The sequence below is a fragment of the Gossypium hirsutum genome, chromosome A03 (assembly GCF_007990345.1).
Source record: "Gossypium hirsutum isolate 1008001.06 chromosome A03, Gossypium_hirsutum_v2.1, whole genome shotgun sequence".
NCBI lineage: Eukaryota > Viridiplantae > Streptophyta > Magnoliopsida > Malvales > Malvaceae > Gossypium > Gossypium hirsutum.
In genome coordinates, this window is record NC_053426.1 from 103,612,523 (window position 1) to 103,632,440 (window position 19,918).

The 19,918-nt window shown below is 34.5% G+C and overlaps 3 protein-coding genes across 9 annotated transcripts; 1 reads left to right on the plus strand and 2 right to left on the minus strand.

The window, feature by feature from the left end:
- The first annotated feature begins 465 nt into the window (after positions 1-465).
- LOC107886718 (4-sulfomuconolactone hydrolase) lies at positions 466-5,292 on the plus strand. Of its 6 annotated transcripts, none has more exons than XR_005917940.1 (12): positions 487-723; positions 838-909; positions 1,004-1,083; positions 1,504-1,603; positions 1,693-1,746; positions 2,396-2,473; positions 2,718-2,815; positions 2,915-2,972; positions 3,371-3,492; positions 3,696-3,853; positions 4,504-4,727; positions 4,916-5,053. XR_005917940.1 is itself a non-coding variant. In XM_041100223.1 (11 exons), the coding sequence occupies exons 1-10, from the start codon at positions 517-519 to the stop codon at positions 3,847-3,849; spliced, it is 1,023 nt and encodes a 340-aa protein (XP_040956157.1). In that variant the 5' UTR covers positions 487-516; the 3' UTR covers positions 3,850-3,853; positions 4,916-5,292. The 6 variants fall into 6 exon arrangements, 4 of the variants coding, with proteins under 4 accessions (XP_016666254.2, XP_040956157.1, XP_040956165.1 ...); XR_005917941.1 differs by having other exon boundaries at positions 4,513-4,727; XM_041100223.1 differs by lacking the exon at positions 4,504-4,727 and having other exon boundaries at positions 4,916-5,292.
- LOC107886717 (palmitoyl-acyl carrier protein thioesterase, chloroplastic-like) lies at positions 4,201-7,075 on the minus strand. Of its 2 annotated transcripts, XM_016810764.2 has the most exons (6): positions 5,988-7,069; positions 5,753-5,886; positions 5,409-5,522; positions 5,161-5,329; positions 5,013-5,081; positions 4,201-4,922 (listed from the first exon to the last, which is right to left on the minus strand). In XM_016810764.2, the coding sequence occupies exons 1-6, from the start codon at positions 6,348-6,350 to the stop codon at positions 4,593-4,595; spliced, it is 1,179 nt and encodes a 392-aa protein (XP_016666253.1). In that variant the 5' UTR covers positions 6,351-7,069; the 3' UTR covers positions 4,201-4,592. The 2 variants fall into 2 exon arrangements, with proteins under 2 accessions (XP_016666253.1, XP_016666252.1); XM_016810763.2 differs by having other exon boundaries at positions 4,201-5,081; positions 5,988-7,075.
- A 2,750-nt stretch (positions 7,076-9,825) lies between these two features.
- On the minus strand, positions 9,826-12,975 carry LOC107886716 (pentatricopeptide repeat-containing protein At1g22960, mitochondrial). Its single transcript, XM_016810762.2, has 2 exons — positions 10,337-12,975; positions 9,826-10,189 (listed from the first exon to the last, which is right to left on the minus strand). The coding sequence occupies exon 1, from the start codon at positions 12,672-12,674 to the stop codon at positions 10,464-10,466; it is 2,211 nt and encodes a 736-aa protein (XP_016666251.1). The 5' UTR covers positions 12,675-12,975; the 3' UTR covers positions 9,826-10,189; positions 10,337-10,463.
- Between the last annotated feature and the right edge of the window lie 6,943 nt (positions 12,976-19,918).

Genomic DNA, 19,918 nt, shown 5'->3' on the forward strand with positions numbered 1-19,918 from the left:
TAATTATCTTAATTTTTTATTATAAGAGACTATCTTAGTGTTAGTATTAATATTATTACACCTCAAAATAATAAAAATTTAGAATTTAAAGGAATTTAATTTTAAATTATTTTTTATTTTATATAAAATTAAAAAAAAGTTAAAACCTGCCATAAGGGGCTGTAATTTTCATATATTTAAAATTTAGTGATTCTACTTTTATTTTTAAAAATTTAATTTGTCTACTTTTCATATTTAAATTTAACTGTTATCAATGTAAAGATATATTATTAAATTTAGATTTATTACAACATTATTTTTTAACTACAAGTAAAATTTTCTTTTATTTTAAAATTTCAGAAAAAGAATAATATTAATAATTATGCCTAAATTTTAAATTTTAAAAATAAAAACTAACTTTCTAAAAATAAAAATATAAAAATTAAATTCCAAGATTACAAGTAAATATCACATATTTTTTGGTGGGCTTTATTCTGGTTATTTAGAGTAGTCAACCCATTATCTTTTAATTTAGTGATGGCATTGCCAGTGAGGTCAGTAATATCAGGTTCCATCTTCTTAGGTGATTGCTGCCACGCTCGACTATACTCCTTCGCTGCCCCCTCTGTCCTATACAGGAGAACACAATACAAAGCTACTGCAACAAAAATGGCGTCAGCTAATGCCCAAGGCAGACCCAAGACTATCGATTCACATTTGCACATATGGGCATCCCCGCAAGAGGTAAAATCCCCTCTTCCTTGCACCAATGTTTCTTGCAAAACCAAGTTTAGAGGATGGGATTGGACAAACGGTAACACAAATCACGCCTTTTCCTTTTTGTGTTTGGGTGTACAGGCTGCTGATAAATATCCTTACTTTCCTGGCCAAGAACCTACTTTGCCTGGACACTTGGATTTCTTGCTCCAGGTAAGATGTAGCCTCAGAGAGAGATGGAGAGAGACTATGCTTTTGCTTGTTTATTCTCTGATAAACTATTCTTGATTTTTTTTTCTCCCCGCAGTGTATGGAAGAAGCAAGTGTAGAAGGTGCACTCATTGTCCAGCCCATCAATCACAAGTTTGATCATTCATTGGTGACCAGGTCTGCTTCGAGTTTGAGGATAAATTACAAACATTTGCCAATTTCTTATCATTTCTTTAACTATCATTTTGTGAATTAAGCTATAAAGCCATATGAAAGTATTGGTGTGAAATGGATAAATCATTCAGGGAGTTGACTAGTATTATGGTTAAGAAGTTACCATTTTGGTTATATATACATAAAACTATAAATTCTCTCAGATAGAGGGTTGAAGCCGATGATTGAGAAATTTTAGCATTTAATTACACTTTTTAGCTGAGTTCCTTCTAAGAACTGGCCCTCATATCATGGTAGAAATGAATGGATGATCCAATTGCTATCGATGGTTCATGTACTTGCAATGTTTCTGTACTACCTAATTTCTTGAACAAATCAGGAAAGCATTGCATGCTGAATACTAATATTTTGAATGATTGATAGTGTCCTAAAGAAACACCCCACCAAATTTGTTGGTTGCTGTCTTGCAAATCCTGCAGAAAATGGAACTGGAGTTAAGCAGCTTGAAGATCTCATTTTGAAGGTTTTTGATTTATTTTCTTTTATTAGATAACTCTATTTTTGTTCTATTTATTGTGAGAACCATGCTTACGATATGATTTTTCATGCTAGGATGGTTATCGAGCTGTTCGCTTTAATCCTTATCTATGGCCTTCTGGCCAACAGGTATCAATCTCAAAATCTTTTTCAGCTATTAGGCCACATGATGTCTCTTCTATTTGAATTATTAAAATCTAAGCTGTGTTCATTACAAATTCAATCCATATATGTGGTTTAAATTGGAGTAACTGTTCTGTCCGTAAAATAAAGCCAGGTAAACAAATGATTGAAGAAATAGAGCTTTCACCGAATTAGCTGAGAAAATTCTTTACATCAAACCTTTCTTAAAGTATTTATTGAAAATGTTAGGAAAGGTTTGTTAAGATATGTAAATAGAATAATATAGTTGATTATTAGGGATTTGATTTTATTTACTTTCCTTAGAGAGTAGACTCATACTTGTATATATATATATATGTATTGTTTGATGATGAATGATATATAGAATTTCATTCTCTCTCTTCTTTTGCCTCGTTAATTATTCTTTAAGTATTTGTTCATAAATGGTAGCGACACTTCAAGGGGAATTATCTTAGGTGGACTGTCCATATGAACTAAATATCTTATCATAAATAGACATGTAAACTTCAGACATGAATCATATATTCCTATAAAGCGGTGGGTTTTTACTTCATTTTTTCTTTGATGTGAATCAAATATTCCTAATATTTACCCTTCTTATGTTGACACTTCTATTATTCTTAATGATACCCAGATGACAAATGAAGTTGGAAAGGCAATGTTTTCTAGGGCAGGAGAGCTTGGAGTACCAGTGGGTTTCATGTGCATGAAGGTATTGCAGTTCCCCTAGGCTCTCAAACAGAAATGAAGAAGCTCTTTTAGTTTTTATTTTATCTGAATAGGGGTATATGGTCTTTCTTTCTAAAGGAAGGATTGTTCTTCTCTGGAACTGAAAATTATACTAGATAATTTCCATAATCTATTTTGTTCCAGTGGCGAAGTGCTATTCTGAAGTCTTTGAGTCTATATTTGGTTGATAAGGATGACATCATCTTCATGAAATTGGACTTTTTCAGGGTCTCAATCTTCATATTTCAGAGATTACGGAACTATGCACAGAATTTCCTTCAACAGCAGTTTTGCTTGATCATTTGGCTTTCTGCAAACCACCATTGTAGCCTTTGTGACTAGCTTCTCTAGGGAGAAATATTTCAATCATTAGCTGGGTAATACCATGTTTATTATTTAATATTATTTTCAATTTAACTTGCAGAAATGATGAGGAAAAGCTTGCCTTCTCTGAGCTCTTAAAGCTTTCCAGATTCCCTCAGGTATAAAGAGCTATGCATAACATAACCATCAATCTTTACTCAATTCATAATGATATTCCTTTTCCTTTTTAGCAATTCTGGCATCATGAAGATGCAATGGCTATTGCAAAGATTTTTGAGTCTAAACAATGGTGGAGAGAGCATCAGATTTCCTCAATTTCCAAAAATATGACCTTGCTGTTTTTCAGCTCCTTTACCCTTGTTTCAAAAGTTTTTTTAATCATCTGCACTTGTATGGTGGATGATTGTTCCTTTTGGTATTTGAGATTTCTAGGAATTGAACAATGGTCACTACAACTAAAAGCCCTACATTCTTCAATAGATCACAAGGTTGTTAGCCACCCCAATTTAAAGTATGATTTACTATGATTTATTCAGATGTAATTTTAAATGTACAGGTATATGTCAAATTCAGTGCATTGTTCAGGGTTTCAAGAATGTCATCCCCGTACCTGGATTTAGTTCCACTTCTAGCTGAAGTTGTCTCAAACTTTGGAGCAAATCGTGTCATGTGGGGAAGGTAACTGTCAATCTATCACTGTTTTTATTTCATACTTCCAAGTTTCAGCCTAAAATTTAAACATTCAAAGGGTTCATCTTTGACACATTCTCACTAGAAGTGGAGTTTTGTAACTCTGCAAGAATGGTTAAAAGAGTGGCAGAGGATGGTTTGTTGATTGGAATGGGGTATAGATAAAGGAGATTTTGAATGTATGATTGCAGCGATTTCCCATATGTTGTTCCCGAAAGCGGTTATAAAGGAGCAAAAGAAGCCGCATGTCTTATTGCCAGTCGGGCATCTTTGTCATCTTCTGAGGTAGAATGGATCATGGGGAAGACAGTAATGCAACTCTTTCAAGGTCAATGGCTTCCTTAGGCAGGTTATGCTCATCTCTAGTAATGAGTCTTTTTATCTTGCTACATTACCACTTCTTCTTTTTCCTTTTTTTTTTTTTTTTTGGTACTATTAATCTATTATATGTTTAGGATCTGAACTTAAGCCACTGAAGTGAGAGAACACAGTACAATCCACTATATATTAGCCTACTTTCAAAAGCGTACATGCTGTTGTAAAATAAGAGCTTAATAGCAAATAAGAGCTTTTGTGAATACAATTATCCTACAATAGATTTAAATTCTTTCCTCAAGTGTTATGATCTTTTAGGCAAAATTGTAATAAAATACAGTTTATGATTTCACAAGGCTTATTTGTCATCGCACAACTTCATTTTCAATACAAATGCAAACTATATGATTTCGAACCTTTGTACTGTATACAAACTATATCATTCAAAACCCTTCTAAAAATTCTCTGGTACTGTATACAACACCTTCCCCAGGGCTTGATGCCTTCCAGTCGTCTCTCAGTTTTGCATGTATTCAATATATACCATATCAGTGCTCCTGACATGTTAAACGTTCAAATTCCCAAATCCCATGATCACATTGCCACAAAAATCAAACATCTAGGATATAGGATAGCAAATCCAAGTGTTATGCCTTTTTACTTGATTATTTTCCTTAATGGCAGCATGTGCAGGTATTATTTTCTGGTTGTTTTCACTTATGTTCAAAGAGGATCTGCTTGTTCAATCCGTTGTGCTTGTCAAATACATGTTACTAAGAGGAATATGGCAATGTAGAAAGCGTTTTCCTCCATCTGGTCCTTCCTCGAACTATCTCTTCATTTTTACTATCCCCTTTGATTTGGAGGAGATGAGTATATCCGTATGACTTCACATCCAGGGGGCCTAGGTATCCATTTCCTTCCATGATTCTAGGAGTCAAAACCATATTTTTAAGTAGACTTTGTTCCACTCCATTTGTTAAAGTTTCATCTTCATCTGGTTGGCAAAGCGATTGAACTCTATCTGAACTCCCACATTCCCTTCTATATTCTAGTACAATACCAGATAGCTGATGAGACTCCAAAAATTTGTCAGGGATTGTCTGCAGGAAAAAAGAAGTGGTGATGATTTTAAGGTTGATATGGAATTTGAGAGAGTTAATATAGATTGATGGCAGAGCTTTGTCTATCACCTCGAGCATCCATCTTACATACTTGACATTGTTCACATGGTGGTTCATATCCAAATCACTCCTCTTTGGCTACAAGGTAAATCGGAGATTAGTTAGTCTGTGCTGTTTCAGCCATTAATTCCATTATCTAGCTGTTATAACATAGTACCTTCAAGTCAGAGTTGACATATCTTGCGTTATCGTCCAACTTGACGATCTTTTCGGGAACATCTTCATTGATTGCTCGTTTGTCTATAAACCAAGGAGAAATCTCATCTCTCACTTCCTCCGGCATCTTTGACAGTCGCCTTGTTTTTTCATTCATCATTACCCAAGTGCTGTTTCATGCATGATTCATTAACTGAGAAATATATGATACAAACTTAAACAGAAGGGATGGTATTCATAATACCATACCTAGTTGCACGCGCGTAAGTGATGCCTGTGGCTTGGCTCCGGATTAGCCAGTCTCGTCTCATCCCATTCTTCCCTGATGCTCCAACCCATGTGTCGATTTCCAGTACCTCGCCCCTGCAATCAGCTGCAACTCATGTCATGTATGTGTAGACTGTAGACTGAGGAGTGTAGGCTAAGGGCCTAAGACGTAATGACACTTGGATTCTCCAATATGTTTATCAGATCATTAAGATGCTTAGAGATACTATGCAATTGAAAAAACCTTGAAGCGGATGGCTATTTGATTGTTAAAATTGTCTGATGATAAACTAATAGGCTTTATATTTGAAGAGATCGAGACTGACCATATGGGGTAGTGATCCACTTGGACTTGCATTCTTGAGACGACCCATATGAGATTGTTCCTCACCATTCCATGTGTGGCTCCAAATCCATTGCTTAAAAGTCCTGACATCCATACATGATTTAATGCTGTTTCCTACATAGTCATGAGTAGTTCAACATTACAAACTTATCTGCATATATATGACAAACTAATTATTCCCAAGAATTACACTGAAAGAGGCTAAGCTTTATAACCTGGAAAAGATTAAGGAGGCTTTCCAGGGTTGCTGTTTTATAAGGGCCAACTTCATAGGAGCGGACCACAACCGTCTGTCTATAGCCAACTCCCCTCTCGATGATGAGACCTTGACGGTAAGGATCAACTAGCTGCTTTTTCGTGGGGATCCTCTGACGAATCTGCTCTTGGCTTAAGTGGTTGATTTCAGTGGAAGTAGCAAGTGAAGAGGAACCTTTTCCAGCTCCAGCAATTTCATTCAACGTCTTTACCTTAGTAGAACTAGTGGCATTGATTTTGATCTTGATTCTGCCATGATATCGATTTCCATTATAAGAAAATGTAGAGGGAAAAAAGACTGGACAGGAGAAAGCAGCTGCCATTGCTCTCTCTAGTCTAGTCTAGTCTAGTCTAGTCTAGTCTAGTCTAGTCTATTCTAGTCTAGTGTGGGTCTGGAAATTTTGGAACAGAGTAAGTATCATTGGTATTTTTTATAGCGATTTCATGGCGGACCTGTCCAAGACAGTTAATTCCTTGCAGTGGACAATATCGAGGAAGCTTTGTTATAGTGACTTTCATTACAAACCAACCTTTGTCTCTCTCTGTTGATCACATGGGGCGGTTTAGGTACAACAAAATTATATAACCAATGCATCCTAGAATGGCTCGATAGGAGAAAATGTTGGGAGTTGTTTTTTGGAGTGATACACACTATACTTGGCATGCCATTCTATGCTCTTATGCTACTAATTAAAAAAAAAAAGAGGCTGTACCGGTGTTTTCGAGTACGCCTAGTATTGTGGTTCTGGTTTGTGACGAGGGAGCAAATAATGCCAAGCAACACTCTGATGCCATTATTGCTAAGTAGACAATAAACAACAAATGAGGGGAACTTTCGACTATGAGACCAATGATACTCGTTCTCAGCAATTATCAACAGCACCAAATGTTTGACATTTTCTATGCAACTTGTGAGGGACTTGTTACTTATTGGTATAACTATTTGGCTTTCATTAATAGGTGGGTATTCCAAAATTATTTCTATCAATTCTAGGAATATAATCGGAGAATATTTTGATTATCCATTGATTTGGTTATACAGTTTAAAAATAACAAATTTAATTGAATTCCTCAATATTCCTAATTATATTTTTCAATCAGTAATTCAATTACTCCATATATAACTAGAAATGGAATACTGATACCATAAGTAGGTGAAAATAAAAAAAAAATATATATTTATTAAAAACACTTAGAAAAGGAAAAAGCTATAGCTAGTGGTTAACAAGGTAAGTGGTTAAGGTATAGGTAGTTTTTATTTAAAGAATTATTTTCAATTTTCTTTCTAAAATGTAACTTCTTTGAGTCTCTTTTCAACTGATTGATCCCTCTTCACTTGTAACATCAAACTTAATTAATATTTAAATAAGATTATTAAAAATTATACATTATGATATATACTCACTTATATTAGACATTTGAATATCTAATTTGTTAAATAATTATACTTTATTTGAATTATAAAAAAATTAAGAAAAAAAATCTTAATTTACTCATAAGAAAACAACTGAACTTTGGGCAATCAATCCAAATATTTTTATCCTTTAAGATTTTCTTATAACAGCTAAGGCCGGTTAATGGGGGAAAAATAGAACAATTGAGCGAGGATAAATTGAAAATCCAAAACACATTCAATTTACATTGTACAAAGGCTTCGTTGAGAGTTACTGATCTCCCTCAATGATACACTTGGGTGAGGAAGAGCGAAACGTGAGCAACCTTGCAAGCAATTTACGGTGCATGTGGCTCCAACGAAAAAAAGTTTGTTCTAACGGAGTGGCAAATCCCTTTGCTACGGTCCTTCAAAGAGGATAAACTAGAACTGAACGCAGCAACAATCCACAAATTGTACGGTGCGGGTGAAAGGGGATAGCAGATATGGATTGGCTTCCTGTATAAACAACGGTGACAATGAATGCTTGTGCTCCTACACTAACTCGGAAACTGATGACAGCGACCTAGCTTTGCTGCCTCCACTTGCTGATAAGGGAAAATGATAACTAGGTTCTAAAATGATTCAGTTAAAAAGAAGGGGAGGAGAGAAGGGATGGTTAGTAGATCTTCTAAGTTCCACTACAAGCAACTTGTAAAAGCAAAGGGCAATGCCAAGACTCCACGTTGTTCTTTAAAGAAAGAAAGGTAGACTTTTTTCTGGAATTAATAATTTCTCTAATCACATATAGCAACAGCTTTTACAGAACTGCATAAAGGGGGAAACTTAGCAACTATCCTGCCATTTTTCCAGTTAATCTGTATATGGATCCTATATCCATGACTCCTCCCTTCACCAGCATAAACATCACCACAAAGCCTAGTATAGATGTATATCTTTCATAATCTCAAACTTCAACGCTGCATGAATCTAGTAGATGGATTTGGCAGTCCATTCTACTGCAAGAATGGAATCTGCGTCAAATCCAAATATCAAAACTATCATAACATTGGTGAATGGGGACAGATTTTCTGCTGCCGTCACCATTCAGAAGGTGGTCCCATTATTGACAATGCTAGTATATTAGATACATACAATTGAAGCTACTGTAACTGTGCTCTGCTCTTGTAAAGATTAGGAAATGGCGAGGTCAACGAATAAAATGCTGCTTTTAGAGCCACCACCGACGCATATGAGCTGAGAACATCTTCTAAAAATATGGTTTGACTGTAATGCTAGGAGGTTTCCATTACAAGGCTTCTCATATGATCAATTTTATGATATCAGAGCTAGGGATGTCTTTATTTATTTTTACATATGATATTGGCCTAACAATGAGAGACCAGCTTCCACCATTCCATAAATCTGAGTTTCGTATGATGAATCAGACTGTAGATCAACATGATTAAGTCTTTCAGCTCTAACTATTAATGCTGTTAATGACGGAAGGTGCACTTATATGCTAAAGTAAGATGCAACGTGTCTACCCTTATCTTGCGTGTCTATACATAAAAAAAAAAAAGAAAAGAAAAGAAAAAGAAAGCTTAAGATATATAACTATGATAATAAACTTAAAGATCGATCCAATTTAAACATGCAAACCTTTTCCTTGAATTTCAATCAAACAACCTTGTTTTGCAGCTTTCACCTTAAGGATAACACACTTACGCACCCAAAGCTGTGCCTAATCAAATACAACTCAGCCCAAAGAAAGAAAGAAAAAAACTGAAGCGCTTTTGATGTCTTGCACTAGGCACATGCATTGACAATACTTCTAATTAATACGTTACCCTTCTAGGTCTGGATCTTGTGATAGATGGCTAGAAATATGGTAGGAAATATAAACTAAATTTGAAACAAAACAACACAAACTAACAGTTAGTATCGAAGATTCCTGTTGAATAAAAACACATTAAATTAACAAAGATGAAAGTCAAACCAATTTATTTCCATGCAACCTATTAACAGAAACTCGTAAGGGTTTCCTAGAATACTATTGTAAATTGTCATTCCATTTAAATTGGAATGCAATGCTAGTCAGACTCAGCATATCATGACTGGATGCCAGAATTCAGAACATGGTATACCTTGGTGGCCTCAGCGGAGATGCTCCAGATTGAACATGAACAGGGCTCCACTAGGGACTCTCGGTAATCAATCAATGCAAACAGAAGCGAGACACACTACATGGATGGTTACACAGGTGGAAAGTGGAAACAGGTTTGCATAAATATTGCTGTCATCATTACTTTCTTGTTATTTATTTTACAACAATTTTGATTATTTTTAGTATCTGTTCCTCAACCCGACCCTGTTCATCCCGCTTTTACCTATCAAACAATGGAAGTTGTATAATATAAAAGCTATGTAGAAACTTCTTATTAATGATTCATAACCGTAGAAAATTTGGGGCAAAAAGGTGACAACTAAAATTTGACCCGAACTTATATAATAACCATCACAATATTACAGAAAAAAGAGCCCCCCACCCCAAATTTCCAATCACACTTTTCTCCTATCTCAAAAATGTTGAAAGAATGAATAAATACATTTAGTCAGAGATTTTATTTGAAACAACTTGATACAGTACCGAATTTCATCTTTATACCTGTTGTTGACTCTGTGTAATATTAGATCCAAAGACTGGTCCAAGCATTCGCAAGAAGAGGATAGCAAGGAGATCTGTATACTCAGCTGACTGACAAGACATAGCTCTGCTCCATAATCCACCTATAAACATAAGTAAAATTGTAAAATTAATAATAACTCAGCAAATGTCCATGGCATATCATATGCTGACAACCAACCCCCCCCCCAACAAACAAAAAAAAAAATCACAACAATTATAATAATGAGAGAGAAGCAAATGAAGCTTACTGTCCAATGGTATTTAGATTATGATCATCGGAGTCGCTTTTAATTTGAATGTGACGATTCTCCAAAACCAAGTATGTGTCAATCTCACTATCTACATGGGAAATCCAAAACTCCCTTGAAGGCTATATCAAGTCTCAGCACCGCAAGATTCTTTACATTCTAGAATTAAAGTCTCTAGCTGACGAACTGCATTCAAATTACAGTCCTTGTTAAGTTGCTTCAAGAGTGCATTGTGTGTACAAGAATCAGGCAGAATTTCTCTATCTAGCATTTCTTGGTACAATCTCAAGGACTCTTCCCAATTCCCCACGTCGCTGTTCTCATTTATTAAAATGGTGTAGCTATACTTATTAGGTAGTATTCCTTTTGCTTCCATCTCAGCAAAAAACTTGTAAGCTTGACATATTCTCCTCACTTTGCAAAGACCATTTATCATAGCATTGTAGGTAATAACATTTGGCTGAACACCTTTCTCCTGCATCTCTGAGAAATACATAAATGCCAATGATAGAAACCCCTTAGCTGCATGTCCATGAATTAATATAGTGTAAGTTACCACTGATGGGGATAAGCCTTTGCTCAGCATCTCGTGGAACATTTCTCTAGCTTTCCTCAGATGTCCATTTTCCAGGTAAGCATGAATGATGGTGGTGTACGTTACATGATCTGGAATAAGACCAATGCTAATCATCTTGTGCAACAAATTACATGCTTCTTTGAAATCACGCAATTTAGAATGCCAATGAACAAAAACATTATAGATGATCAAATCAGGAGGTAATTCCTTTGCTACCATTTGTTCTTCCATACTAAATGCTCTTGCAGGATCACCATGCTTCAATTCACCTACTACTTGAGTTGTATATGCAAAACGATCAGGCTCCAAACCATTATGCAACATCTCATTGAAAAGATCCCTTGCTGCAGATAGATTGCCCAGCTTGTAGGATCCATTTACCAAAATCGTATAGGTATAAACATCAGGGAAAATACCCTGAGTGATCATGGTATCCTTAAGATACCGAGCAAGGTCCAGGTCCCCCACTCTGCATAGACCATCAATGAGAGTACTATACGTGACAACAGTAGGAACAAGGCGTCGACATCTTAACTCATCAAACAAGAGAAAAGCCTCCCAAATGTTCCCTATCCTACAATACCAATATATTAGAGTATTATACGAAACAACATCTGGCATCATATTCCTCTTCAGCATATCATTAAACTGCTGTCTGGCATCATCCAATCTCCCCCACCTGCAAAGGCCATACATGAATGTATTATATGTTGCCACCGTATGAACAACTCCATTATTTACCATCTGTTCCCCAAGGTTTAAGGCCTCAACAAGCAACCCTTTCTTGAAATACCCACAAATCAAAGGATTATATGTGTATGCAGAAACTTTAATCCCCAATTTCAACATCTCCCTAATAAGTCCCTCGGCTTGATCTAATTTGCAATTCTTTGTTAAACCATTAATTAAAACATTATAGGTCACGTCATTTGGAAAACAGCGCATTTCCGATAAGAGTTCAATAGCTTGTTGTACTTCCCCTTCCTTGCAAAAGGAATCCAACATGGTATTATAGGTAACAATAGTTGGCTTAATCCCAAATTCCTTCATCATCCTATACACTTGGCTTGCTTTAGCTACAAGAGATTTATCCCTAAGCATAGTAAGAATCCTATTACAGTTCTTCACATCCGGCAACAACCCCGTCCGGATCATTTTATCAAATATCCACAAACAATGATCAACCATCAATTTCTTAGAACAAACCAACAATAAAAGATCAAGTAACTTAACTGAAACCTCAAATTTCAGGTAGCCACAAATCAACACATCGACAATACCATGCATATGAAACGTAATGACCCTTTCCATGACCCAATAAGCTGATCTCAGCAAATTGTTCTCAACCAAAATATCGAGCATAACGGAAAACACAAGCTCGGATCTTTTAACACCAGGTTGCATCTCAACCCACCTAAAAAACCTCAAAGCAATTCTGGGTCTTTCTCTCATCAAATTAAGAACTTTGATAAACAAATGAGGATCAACAATGATAGCATGGAATTTATTGGAAACCCACTTGGTGTTACAAAAGGCCCAGGGCTTTTCATCAATGGTGTTAAAGATGAGTTGTTTGTAATGGGTTTCGGAGGAGGAGGAGGAGGAGGAAGAAGAAGAGTCGGGTTCAGGGGGAGAGGAAGGGGAAGGTAAACTGTGGAGAAGAGAGAAAGAGAAAGGAAAGAGGAAGCGTACCTTGCAAGTGAGAGAGAGAGGGGCGATGGTGGCCAAAGATTTTGAAGCTCTTTTTATGCAAAGGGTCATCGAGGATACATAAGGTGATTGTTGTACCGCAAGACTACCAATCCTCTCTCTCTCTCTCAATCTCTCTGTGTCTTTCAATCTAAGAAGTGGTTGACAGCAATAGAAGTAAAGGAAGCGGTGGTGTTATTGATACAGCGAAGCGGAAGACGGAAAGGGGAAATGGGTTTTGGGTTTAGACAAATTGCCATTGGCGGCGTAGGCTAGGTTGGTTCTCACCTCTCGCTCTTGGGTTGGTTGGCTAATCTAAGGCCTCACGTGAAGCTTTTTTTTTTTTTTCCTCCTCTTTCATTTTAGAGATTACGCATGAGTTGAACCTATTGGATCCGGCTAGTTTTAAGATTTGAATGAATTCAAATTTTATTATTTAAGGAAAAAAAATCAAAATTCTATTTTATATAAATATTTATATGGGTTTTTATTTAAATTATAAATAAATTAGTTCTTAAGAATTATTTATCAAAATAATACGAAATAAATAGTGTGATTGAATGTCTAACACAAAAATTACCATTGCAAATGAAGTTTTTTTTTTCTCGAAAAGAGAACTAATTTCTTTAAAGGAAATTGAAGCATGGTTCGATACATAAATTTCTCCTAGGCATCATCCAACAACATGGGGTTTTAAACAACTAGAAAGATGTAGCACAAATATAAAAGTAAGTCTTAAAAATTACTAACATCCGAGGGAGGAAGAGATTAAAAATTGCTCCTAATCATGCTAAAGCATCAGCCTATTTGTTTCCTTCCTAAAAAATATGCTGCAACGATCTAAAACTCATGCGCTTGTCAATCAAAGGAGATAAAATGTGATTAGTGCTGGACGTGCATGGTTCATAGGGTTGTTCTCACGTTTCATATTTTTGTTGCCAACCACTTCCATGTTGTTTGTGTGATAGTGGTGCATGAATTGGTGATTTTTTTCATGGGGAACCACCATTGTAAATATCCCCAAGTATAAGATCTTTAATTAAGCATCAAAAACAAATTCTGAAAACAATTCTATCTAATGAGATTTTCGAGTGCTTAGAAGACTTGGTGATTTTTTTTTGTTTTTCGTGTTTTTGTATAGCTAAACACGACATCCTCATCAGTTCTTCGACATGCTCGGTCAATGGTGTTACAATGTCAAGATTTTGACATTTGGTTTAGGCAATGATCGAAGGTATTTATGTTTGATCTTTTTCATTGCACATTAACGTTTAAACCTTTATTTTTGCTATCAATTAGAAGTATTAACATTAAACATAACATGGATAAAAATGGTAGCACCAAGTACTTCAATCTCAAGGTTCTCTATGTTTAAATCTCTAGCCACCAAAAATTCGTCCCTAGGAGCCCATACCTCAATTTCCATACTAGTTGCTCTCGTGATGTGTTAGAAGGCTCCAACTATCCAATTCCAATATGACCTTGGATGAAAGCTCCTACTCTCACTTTCCTTGAATTACCCATAGACTATCCATCCATATTGAGCTTAAACCAATCTCTCATGGCTGGTTTCCATGCTACAGGGACAAATGAAATAAGAGTTCTCCCTTTTACAAAGGGGAAAGAGTAACAAGTTCTCTTGTAGCTGAGAGAACTCTTTTTACAAACTTCTCCTTTAGCCGAACCTTACCAAATATCAATGAGTTTTGACATAGTCATGTCTCTCATAAAGTAAAATAAAAAAAACACACCAAGGTAGTTTGGGACTATTAGATTGAAGTTTATAAGAGAGATTTGAGAAAACCTACTCTTCCTAACTAATAAAAGCCCAATAACATACACTAAGATATGAAGTGCATACTACCCTAGAAATGTTTCATGAATTAGCATTCCTAAAAAAAAATGTTGAATATCTTTTTCTAGGAGTTAGAACAAAATAGGTACATGTTCTGTAACATCTAGGGCCTAAACGGAACAGTGGTTGCGAAACCATAAATCCGAGATAGAAAAATTTATTTTATTATCATTTTAAGGTCTATGGCATGATTGCATGATTGTGTGAAAATTTCATTTAGAAATTTTATCGATAGAGGGTCCAATTTGATATTTAGGACTATATTGAAAAAGTTGTAAAATGTGTGTTCTAGTTCACAAAGGTATTAAGTACTTGTGAGTAATGGGTTTTTAAAGTGAAGGTCCTTGGATAGTAATTAGACCATTATACTACTTTGGACAAAAATACCTAAAGGAAAATAAAACACCATAGTTTTTAATTAAGGGAATTTTGGTCATTTAATTATTAAAATGAATTAAAAATAAAATTAAAAGCCAATTTTTGTCCATCTTCTTCATTAGGCCGAAATTTCAAGGTTTCTCCATAGCTAGGGTTTGTTCCAAGCTTCCAAGATCCATAGTAAGTGATTCCAAGCCCCGTTTTTAATGTTATTTACGTTTTTGGAGTCCCGGTAACTTGATTAAGCTTATTCTAGCAATAATTCAACCTAGGGTTTATATTTGGAAAAATACCCATAGGTGAAATTTGTGTATTTTGGTGTTTTATGATAGAATATGAGATTTTAAATTATGTTAGACAACTTGTGCTACTCGGTTTTAAGTGAAAACAAGTAAAAGGGCTTAATCGGTAAAAATACCTAATAATCATAAGTACATGTTAGAGTGAGAATTTAATGTTGTCATAGAAGGGAAAAATGATCAGCATGTCATAAAACATAAGAAAATAGGATGAAGTTTAATTTCCGAGCCTTGGGGAAAAAGTGTAAATATGTAAAATTTTAGGGGCAAAAATGTAATTTTGCCAAAGTTTGGGTCAATGACTGTTTTAATAAATGTGAGTATTAAATAAGTTAATTTTTTTTTATTATAGATCAAGAAGAACAAAATCCGGAGTTAGACCGGGGAAACAAAAAGATAGTGGACTAAATCGATATAGGTGATCGTATTTTGTTTCGAGGTAAGTTTGCGGTAAATAAATGCAATATTCTATTATTTTATGTTAATTTTGTTAATTTCCAGCATGTTTATATTTATTTTATGAAATTATTCAAAGAAGACTCAAGCATGAATTGACGGAGAAGTAATTTCAGAAAGTCCCGATTGAACCTTAGGAATGTGTAGAATACAAATGTCATGACATTAGGGTTTAAAGATACCATGTAAGACCATGCCAAGGCATGGCAATTGGTAAGGTTTCTAAGGCAAGGAAATCATGTAAGACCATGTCAAGACATGGCATTGATAAGTTACTATAAGGCAAAGGTCCCATGTAAGACCATGCCAAGGCATGGCATTGGTGAGTTCATAAGGCAAGGATACTATGTAAGACCATGTCAAGACATGGCAATGGTAAGTTTCAAAAGGATACCACGTAAGACCATGACAAGTCATGGCAATGGTAAGGTACCCGCGTATCCTTAGTATTCCAAGTGGTTCAACGGAAAAATTTAAAGAGAATATCAAGGTAAGGTAAGGTAAGACGAGTTATACTAAAAAGGTAAGACAAGTTCATGCTAGAAGAGCAAAGGTAAGTACATAATGTTCATGTATGCTTGATAAGGAAAAAGGTAAGTAAAATGTATTAATAAATTTGATTAAGTAAGTAAGTATTTAAGTAAGTGAGTAAGTGAAGAAGTTTAAAATATGTTATGACAATTAATGAAGTTGCATTAAGTAGTATCATGCCAAGTAGTAAGATAATTCTTATGAATGTTGTTCTTTATTTGCATGCAAACTTACTAAGATTAATGCTTACCCCCTTTATTTTCCTTCTTTTTATAGTTTTGTCAAGCTAACTCGGGGATCGTAAAGTACGTCGGAGGTCCGGGCACACTATCACAAGGATTATTTTGGTATAGCTAGACGTTTCATTTTGAGTATGGCATGTATAGCATCGTAGCCATTTTGTGTGTATGATCTTATGATATGGCTGATGAATGGTATGTAAATGCTTGATAATGATTAGCTTTTGGAATGGCTAATCAAGGACATGTTTGGTGTTATGTATGCCTAAATGCTAGTTATTCCATAGAAATCATGAAAAAGGTGAAATTAGCTTTAAAACAATATCGGATAGCAATAATGATGTGAATTTGGAAAATCACTAAAAATAGTAGAAATGGATTTATATAGTGAATGAGATATAGAATTAAAGCTTGATGAGTCTATTTTCATATGGATGGAACAAAACAGGTATATGAGTTATATTTTATGAGATATTTAAATTTTTGTGAAATAGGGCCAGAGCGATTTCTGGATCCCCTATTCTGATTTTGGAAATTCACCAAAAATTGTACAAAGATAATTAGAAGTCATTCTTTACATGTAAAGATTCCTTATTGAGTCTAGTTTTATGAGAAATAAACGGCATAATAATTGAAATTCTGTACAGAGAGATATTTAATTCGTAATACACAGGGGTCAGAGTAGTCGAACCCTCAAACAGGGGAGACTTTAACTAATAAACTGTACTAGTTGGCCCGACCAAAAATTCTATAAAAAATTTAGTTGATAGATATATGAGTCTAGTTTCAGAGAAAATTTATAGAATTGGATTTCGAGTTTTTTAACTCGAGATATGAATTTTTAAGCGACTATGACACAGTTAGCCAGCTTGTCTGGAAGTTCTAAAATAAATTGTTTGAGCTGTTTAATTAATGAATTAAGTCCGTTAACACCTCGTGCTCGAATCTGGCGATGGTCTCGGATTCGGGGCGTTACACGTCCACCACATTTAGTCATTTGTTCCTTAAAAGATAACTCGTAAGGAAGGCCTTTGTTCTTTATTGGGACATGTGTTGGAAAAATTTAGTTTAGAAAATAGTTTTGTTGCATAATGGAAAGTCAAAACATTAAAACAAACAAACAAATGATTGTGATATTTATAAGAATAAACTTTTTACAAAATTTGTACCTGTGTTTTGGAATGGGCGGTCTAACTCATTTCTTGACTTTTTACCAACATAATCTTCTTTGCTATTCTTGAACCTCAGCTCGCTTAGAGTGTGAGTTCTAATTTAGAAATCAATGAAAACTTGATTGATATTCCATTGGGGAAAATTAATATCTTTCTTTGCTAGAAACCGAAAAGAAATCTTTCAAAAGTTAGAATTTATTTGAAGAATAAATTTCACCAAATTTTGACATAGTGTCAACGCTCAGTGTTGTCTGTATTTGACCTAGCCTATGGTCTCTATTTATAGAAAAAATCACAAGAATCTTGATTGAACAAGAAAAAGTCAAAAATAATATTTTTATAGAAAAAATACACATAATTCCCTATTGGAAATATGTATGGGCAACGACACCCTTTATCTGCGAGCTATAGTTGCCAGGGGTTCTCAAGTCTGTCTCATGTATTGGGTACAACTATACTATAAAACATAACACAACTTGACTCCGATACCAATTGTTGGAGAAAAAAAACTAATTTGAAAATGGTTTTCTTATATAGCGAAAAATTAAAATTTTAAAAATCGAGTTGGTTTGTGATATTTATAGTAATAATTTTATTCCCGAAATCGCACTTGCATTTTGGGCTAGACAGATCCTAGACATTCCCAACTTTCAACTGAACTACCTTCTCCTCTATTCTCGTACCATGAATTGTTTCAAGCGTGGACTCGAACACTTTCAAATCAAACACAAAATCAGAAATTATTATTATTATTATTATTATTTTACTTTTAGTGGGAAAGTAAAACTTTCTTTAAAATAGAAACAGGTAGAATTGTGTTCTCTCTTTTTTGAGATGTGTTTTGAAATCTATCTGTGTCATCTATTTATAGTGAGAGTTGTCGGGAGAATCCTGATTAAACTCGTAGAACCCAAATAATATTTATTTAATAGAAAAAACTCTAACTCCCTAATATTTAGGAGAGAGGGGCAGCAACTCTAGGTAAAAATACTAGGGTTTGTCATCCCCTTATTTTCATCAAGAGGGAATTGTGCCTCTCCCTTACTAGGTCCAATTATACGTGTTTATTGAACTTTTAACCCAACACTTTATAATTTAATCCAACCCGAGTACATGGATTTTCTATTTCCTTAAATAAATATTATTTTTGCAATTAAATAATTTTCTCAGCCCAATTCTAGTTCTATTAAAATCATGAAACCTTTACCGTAAAAGAATTTATGAGAAAATATATTTAATTTTTCTACATTTAACAGATTCAAAATGACCAATTAATTTAAATTAATTTTCAAAATTTAATTAATTAATTAATTAATAATTTAAAAAACCATAAATTAATTCTCAAGTCATTTTTATACTTAGTGAGAAAAATAACATTCATTTTCGAATGTAACCCAAATGTGGTGCTCCCAAACCTGACTAAGATGGTCCGACCCGAATCTAAAACGTCACATTAGCCACTTACCGACCATCAAAACACAGCACAAAATCCACAATTCATGCCATATAGGTACATGCTTAATCATCAACCAACAATTGAAATTAAACAATCAAGCCCTAGAATCATGCTCTTCTAGCAAAATCATCAAAATAACATTCAAGGGTAAAAATGTCATTTTACATACGATACTCGAAACATTAAAAAGATAAATTTAAACATGCATACATGCTATGACATACTATTTAAAACATTAATTGGAAGAAAATACTAGAACCGATAAGTAAAACTCATTTAATTTTAAAAAAGAAGGTTAAGGACTAAATCATAATTTTAGAAAAATATCTGAAAAATATCTTTTTATAAAATTGACAGTAAAATTATGAAATTAACCTTATAAAACTTGGCCATGCAAATTTTCAAAACATTTTATGATTTTTAAGGCTTTAATTACATAGTATAAAAGTCAGGACTAAGTCGGCATGACCACAAATCATGCCAAATTTCCTTAATCTAACATATTATATAAAATACATATAACACACAAAACATGCTTACAATCATTAAAATATACAACAACACGATTCAACACTTCATTCAATTATCTATACTAGCATGCATTTACAAGTCCACAACCATTTTACCTAGCATACCATCCACTAACATGCATACTCGTTCAAGCATTTTAAGCGACATTCTAAAACAACCCAAAGTCCCAATAACTAATTAAACAATCCATAATGTCCAATTACAATTCAAACAAAACAAAGTCTAATTCCCTCTATGGATGAGTCCCACATTGCCTCTATTGTTTGCAAAATCAAACCAAGTCACCTACTCAAAAGATTGCTTTGCTTTGGATCACCACTTGCACACATTCCCCTCCTTACAAGCTATTTTTTTCCAAAATAAACATAAAAGAGTGTTAGCTTTTTCAAACTCAGTGGG